General features: G+C 31.0%; 1 protein-coding gene across 1 annotated transcript in view; it reads left to right on the top strand.

The window, feature by feature from the left end:
• Window positions 1–7,500, top strand: part of FOXP2 (forkhead box P2) — a 278,095-nt gene that overhangs the window by 4,621 nt on the left and 265,974 nt on the right. Inside the window, exon 2 of the mRNA XM_015817103.1 lies at window positions 6,748–6,925. Coding sequence (XP_015672589.1) covers window positions 6,758–6,925 — 168 coding nt within the window. The 5' untranslated portion in view covers window positions 6,748–6,757. The remainder of the gene's footprint in view (window positions 1–6,747; window positions 6,926–7,500) is intronic.

Genomic DNA, 7,500 nt, shown 5'->3' with positions numbered 1-7,500 from the left:
ATAATTCCATAATAATAATAATAATAATAATAATAATAATAATAATAATAATAATAATAATAATAATAATAATAATAATAATAATAATAATAATTTAAAAATCAGAAAATGAACAGCTTTGGCAAATTTCATTGTGGAATAGATAATGGACAGGGCAAAGAGAACCTAAAGTTCTTTGTGTTATTTTGTGGAATTAAAAGGGTTTGTAAGATATTTGGAATGGATGTTCAGTGAGAAACTGGCTTGAGCTAGATGGAGGTGTTGTAGTGTTGTAATGTTCATGGACTGGAAAATGAAGGGTGTCTCATGTGGCCAGGAGAGAAAGTTTTATCTAAATGTATTTATTGTATATGAATTAAAATAATTTTATTAAGGAGATATATTTGAAATATATAATTTTATCCAGCTTTCATTTATGTAATTATTTCCAGTTGCTGTCTTATTTTCTTGCTCTTCCTCAAGACCATCAACATATTCTTTGTTTCCATGAAGGATATTTTAAGCTATCACTGATAGAAATCTTACCACAGAATTAGCTGTTCAGTTTGGTAGAGAGTTCATATAATGCAGTCTGGAAGATTTAATGATTTTATGATACAAACTGTCTAAACATAGAATTTAATATCTATCTGACTTTCTAAGGACTGAATGACATTTAAGAACAGTGGTTATGCCAGATTCTTTAATTTCAAAGCCAAATATACACTATCATTCAAAATATGTTTTTATCAGCCACAATGAGTTATATTGACAAGATTAGGAAGACAATAATAGGGCAAAATTGACATGATGTTGCTTGTAACAATGGATATAATGTGCGCTTTGAGTAAAAATGCTTGCTGTGACTGACTAGCAGTAGATATGTATGCTCTACACTAAAGTCATGATTAAAAAGTAGTACAGTGGAAAACTCTGCACAATGAACAGATCAGTTTAAAGCAATGCTTTAGGATGGACTTACTTGTATATCTTAAATAAAAGAAAGTGAATAAAAATAGGGTTTACTGGAGCATGCAGGCAATATGTCTTTGATGCAAACTAACTCATGTGAGTCTCACTGAAGTCAGGAGTAATTTGCTGATTTCATTGGGACAAAATATCATTTACTTTGAGATCAATCCTTGCATGTTTCTGAAACACAATGATGTGTATTTTTACTTGGAAATCATCCTTAACTATAATGCTTTGTAATACATCTATTTTAACCTAATCAATGTAGGTGGAAGCATTTATATGACTACAGATTTACTAATAAACTGGATCCACTAGTTTTATTACATTATAACCAGTAAGGTACTTTATGAGTCACTCTTTTGTATTAAAATTTATTATTATATTCTGCGGAGTGTTTCACATAGTATTTCTATTGTTAGGGAATCAAAATAGCCAAAACATTTTAAATGCTAGTATTCATAGTTTTAGACAGAAAATTTTACTCTACCAATTTAAATTAAGGCTATATTGAATACTTTAGTTAGATTTTGAAAGTGATATCTTTTTGTTGTCACTATTTTCCCTTTTTTAAAATGCAGCATGCATTTGGTTTACTCTAGATCAAATTGTGATATGGAAATAACAGAAACTCTACAATTTGATGCAGTTATGCATTCAAATAAAATCCTTTCCTGAATACCAACTCTATTGACCCAAATTCGTATGTAGTTGCATGCAAGAAAATACGAGAACAGTAAAAGGTAACTTAAAAGCAACAGCACTATATTTAGACGGGGAAGGATTGTTTGCATAGATTCTCTTCCGCACTGCAAAACAATTGCAATTATAAGGATTGCCATGCTGTATTTTACTTGTGGGATTCAAAATGGCTAATTGCATCTGGATTTACAACTCCATCTGTTGAAATCGGGCTAGCTTGGCTGGGTGATTGTAGTGTAAGGGCATCCTGTCAGGCATCTGCAAACGCATGTCCCTTTCACATATTAAGAACATGATTTCTATTGTATCTATATAAGCCTCCTTAAACAAATGGCTCTCTCTAGTTTAATTTAGCTAATCTTGGTAGATTTCTGATGCACACATACAAGTCTGTATCCATATCTGTAGACAGTTATACAGATATAATTTCAGATTTTTTAAGAATGGCAATTCTCTTCACTTATCTTTAAAATGGATCTGCATAACACCTTAATGTCCATCAGCCAAGACACAGTATAGTCAGTTATGTCCCTTCTTAGGAGGGGCTTCAAATAAAAAAGGGGCAGCTTATATGATATCTGTAAATTAATATATAGCAACATTTATGTGTATAATAAAATCATAAATATCCCTGGCCTATACTAAATATCAAAACGTATCCTTTGTTGTGTCAGTTTTTAATTAAATCTATGTATGTGTAGATTTTGCTGTACATAATAAGTATTAGAGAATCTCTTCATATTTCTAAAATGTTATCAGTAAAGAGTATTTTAGAAATTGATAGTAAAAAATAAGTAAGTAAAAACAGGGATTGGAGAGAGAGAAGTTCCCTGAGGATGGGCTCCAGCATGAGTCTGAAAGTTTGGAAAACTAAACCTCTTGTTCCAGTGATCGACTCAGATTGAATCCTGCAACATTATCCTGGGACACGTATATCTGCCTTAGTTCGTAAAACCAGGGATTTTTCTAGTCCCTCGGAATTCTGTGCATTTATTGATATTGCACTCATAATATAAAGTGTTTAATTATTGCTTTTTTATTGTAATTTGTTATGTATAAATAATATATTAAAAGATTTATAAATTATTTTATAAACCAAAAATAGTGAAGTATATTATATGTTCACATCCGCCATGTCATTCCTATTCAGTAGCCAGTAGCTCCCTAATGAGAGGGGGGGTAGTTTTTAAAGCTATTAAAATTACTGCTAAGAATCCATTTTTTTCCCCTTTTGGAGCAAATACACAATTGAAACCTAATGTCCCTCAAAAGGAGGCCCCCTAGTGGTGTTCAGAACTTTCATTTACAATATTGTTTCTGATTTTCAAAACAATTCTTGGCCCTTATAGGATTTAGAAACTTGAAAGTCAATAAAGCTGTGTCAGAGTAACACAAGTAGGAAATACTTCACATGGTTCCATTTTATAGTGACAAAATTTTTAGGGAAAACAAAGCAAACAAGTCTAAAATTTCTTCCCATCCCATCATAAAAGCAAGGAGGTCTAATTGAGCCTTGTCTTTTTATCCTGCTATTTGTACAAATAAAAGACCACATCTTGATGCAAAATAAACACAAAAGCACTGTTGTGACTATAACAGGGAGTCATATACTAATTTATATAATAAGTGGTTGTGCACGCTTTATTCAAGATTATGGCTGCAAGAAAAGGCATGAATTGCTGGGTGTGTTTAATGCTGGATTATAGCAATTTGAAACATGTCAAACACATGGCTAATGCCTCATGCTTCACTCATTCTTGCGTAAACCTGCATAGCCACCATCCATTATACCCTTGGTAACAACACAATTCTGCAAGTAAATATTGTTACACTAAGTAACCTTTCAATTCAAGTTGTTTAGGAAGAGAAAAATGCAATCTTGTGCAGTCAGTTTCAGTGTCACTTTAATGTTTCAAAAGGGAAGTGGTGTAGAGAATAAGTATCTGTACGGTGACTTGCTGATTTAAAGGAACCTAAAGAAAATGTAAGATTAGTGGCAAGAGCAGAACAGGTAGCAGGCAGTAAATGTATACCTACTTAGTTATACTTAATTATAAAGCAAAAAAATGATTATTAAATGTTGGTGCTTATTAAACTGAAGCATCTAAATATAATTGTCTGTCTCCCACCTTTGTATGAAATATATTTGCGGTCATTGAAAGCAGGTAATTCTGGTTTGAGACTCATGCACAATTCATCTTTGGGATTGCATATCTCTTTGCAGTTTTGGTAAACTAGTAAAATACAAATATATGCTTAAGTATGAAAATATATATTTTTCCACAGTTGTTTTTAGAAATGATTATCTTTGGAATCATACCTTTGTGTGCATTTTGTTTATTAGTGTGTATTAATTAAAATTCAAGACATTGTAAACCATTCCTTTTCATAATAGTGTTTTTTGGTTCAATAATTTGAACTTGAAAAGGTTTTATAAAGATACCTCAAAATGGTGCATACATACACATAAACCCTCTTGCAAATTCTAAGTGATTATTAGTTTTATTTCTGCAGTATCAGAAACCACAATCCTTTCTACATAGTCTCTGGCTTATAAGGCAATGATGTGAATCACTTCTCGTTTAACTATTTTATTTGGGTTATGCCATACCTAATGAGAAGTAAGTGTAGCTTATGTTGAAGATCATTTTCCTTTTTTTTTTATCTACTTGGTCAATTGTGTAGTCTTGATTTGGTCCTTAACTGTATACATTGTATGGAAAATAATTCTAGCATTCATAACATTTCAAAGTTAAAGACTTATATATATTTGATTAACAAGAACTGTAGAATACATTACTTTTTCCTTTCTAATTGTAGTGAACGAGTCACAGACCTGCAAAAATCTAATTTTAATTTGAAAAGAGATTTGAAAAAAAAATATAAAGTGCCTTTGGTTGATGAAGCTGCATGTAGCATGCATTTATCCTTATGCATATAATTTACTGTTCCAGAAATATATTCAAATATTTATACTAAAAAATAATGTAAAATAAATCTTTTATTTTATGAAGACATGCCCTCCACCTTTTGGAGGTGGTATGAAAAAGATAAAGTATTCACAGTGATATATGTGTTTTAGCAACTAAGATTGTAATTTTATAATTTTTCTTTTTCTAGGGAGAAGGTCCCATACAACTCAATGGGGTTTATTTTGAATATATATATATATATATATATATATATATATATATATATATATATATATATATTAATAATGATATGATATATTTTTAAGTTGCCTAAGAAATCTGAGATATTCTTTAGCAAGCTCTTATGAGTTATATGAAAATTCTATCAAGCACTTTTTTGCTAAATATTTTAAACATGGTTCATACAAAATTGATGCATAATTTGAATACTTATTAGCTGCCTGCTCTCATAAAATGATATTATTTTTGTTTTCTTATTGAAAAACCTGCGTTTACATGTCTAAAATTATTTTTTTACCTGTACAACATGTTTGATTTTTATTCTTATTGTTACTGAAGTTAAGAGTATTTGTTCTTCTGGCTATCTTCTTTATTTGAACTGTAATTGTTTCTGTCAATGTTGTGTGTGGGGGAGGGGATAGCTATCTCCTTTGAATCTAAAGTATGCATTTAATATGTAGTGCTTTTTAAATGGTTTTTAAAAATAAATAAATATTCCTTTATAAAAATTGTATTTATTTAATGATGTTATTGATAGTGATTTAAACTGTAATAATTTCTTTGGTATTTTATAGAAGAAAGTACTGATCATATGCTGAGTTGAATTGAACACTGTGTTAGGTAAACTAGTAATTCTAGTAGCAGCTGTTTCCTTTGACTGGATTTATCCACCCATTAAAGCATCTTGTCAGAAAGTTTTATCAGAAAGTTTTGCTTTACTTTGCTCTGTTTTGTCCCCACCCCCACATTTTCTTTTCTTGGAAATTGGTCGGTTTAATATATGCATTCTTACAAGAAGATAGATGATGCATTATTAACATAGATAGAATTAAGATAAACTCTGAAAATAGCAAAAATGGAATTTTCATATTACTGATGTAAAATATATTTGAAATTCTAGTTTGTAAGAATATGTTGGTTCTTTATTTACTGCAAAGATTCCATCTGATCTTGGCAGGACATCTCATTGCTATCCTGAAAGTACAGTATATTTATGCAGTGAAAATGATAAAACATTTATTACTGTAGAGGAGGTAATATACATAATTTATGCTGTTTTTAGCACAATCATTAGTGATATTCTTGATAGATTTTATTTCTAGCTTTCATATCTAATACATGCCTGGAAAATTAATTTTATATCTTTCATTTATTTGCCTATGTTAAAATTGAGTTTTAAGTCATCTTCAAGTGAACAGTTTGATTGCTGCTCATGCATAAGCTTAATTACTTCCCAGGAAGGACAGTATTAAATGTTTTAAATGTCAGAAAAATAAATGAATATCAGCCATTTGATTAAAAAAATAGGCAATATCTAACGTGTTTGCAGCAAGAGCTTTTGCTTAAAATGCCTCCAAGGCAAAATTTTATTTAGTCACGCACACAAAAAAGAGCAACACATTATACTATTTATCATTGGTTGATACTATATGATTTGTAACACCCTTACAAAATTTTAACTTTGTATGATTAGCTGTGCATCATTAAACAAAACCTTGCATAAGAAACGCTGTAAAATTCTGACAGAATCTAGATAGTGAATATTTTAAATAGGGGCTGTATCTATGGTTGTCAAAACTAGATAATAGGAAAAATGGGGCAGGGTATGAAATTATGCCTTCATTTTACTGGTTTGATAGCTAGGCTTTAAAATGTGAAGTTCAGGAATGCTGTTTCGCCATGTTGCATATATGGATGTTATTTTTGTATATGAAACTACAGCAACATTGCTATGAGAAATATGGTTTCAGGAATGAGTATAGAATATCTATGAAAACAAGGTTTGTATTGCATTGCTTGTTCCTTAAATGACTATGCAAGAGGTTCTTCCCCTTCCCCTCCTAAAGATGTTGTCTCTGTAATTGGCAAAGAGGGACATCTTGATAATGGAAGTGTGAAGGTGTAATGTGTGTGTTAATTGATACTTCTTAATCACTTTTAGGTATTAAGTCATGATGCAGGAATCTGCGACAGAGACAATAAGCAACAGTTCAATGAATCAAAATGGAATGAGCACTCTAAGCAGCCAATTAGATGCTGGCAGCAGAGATGGAAGATCAAGTGGTGACACGGGCACTGAAATAAGCACAGTAGAACTGCTGCATCTGCAACAACAGCAGGTAAGTTTTTGTTTGTTTTGCACCCTGTTTATTTCCATGGCAATGGAAAGGTTTTTCCTATCCTTCGAGTTGGTTGTTGTTTTTTTACTTTTAAAGTATTGCAGAAAGTGGAGCATTATTTTGTTGTTTATTTGTTTTGTTGTCTTCTGTTAGTCTTTAAAATAGAAAATTTATGCATGTTTTTAATTGTTAAGATATATCTGCCCTGGAGTACCTGCACATTTTCTTTTAAAGACAAGAGTATATATTTGTAGACATTGCTTCCTTATCTTTTCAAGCAAAGCATCTTTTTTTAAAACCGCCAGTTTCCTTGAATGATACTGAGAAAGAAAAGGTGATCCTTAGCTTTCCACAAGAGGGCCACATTACTTGCTATTTTACATCTTTGTAGATTGAAATTGTTCCTAAACTCAGCTCAGGTAAAAGTGCCACGGGGATTTTTTGCAGCTAAGTTGCTTTGCTATAGTTCTTGTAAATAAAATTTCATGAAATATATAGATAAAAAGTTGAAAGACACCTGAGCAGACTAATTGAAATACCTCTTTAGAGATGAAAAAAATGCCATACCTTTTTAG

This window comes from Protobothrops mucrosquamatus, unplaced genomic scaffold (assembly GCF_001527695.2).
Source record: "Protobothrops mucrosquamatus isolate PMUCROS unplaced genomic scaffold, P.Mucros_1.0 scaffold551, whole genome shotgun sequence".
Lineage (NCBI taxonomy): Eukaryota > Metazoa > Chordata > Lepidosauria > Squamata > Viperidae > Protobothrops > Protobothrops mucrosquamatus.
The sequence above is the reverse complement of the archived record's forward strand: the minus strand, read 5'-3'. Positions and strand labels throughout refer to the sequence as shown.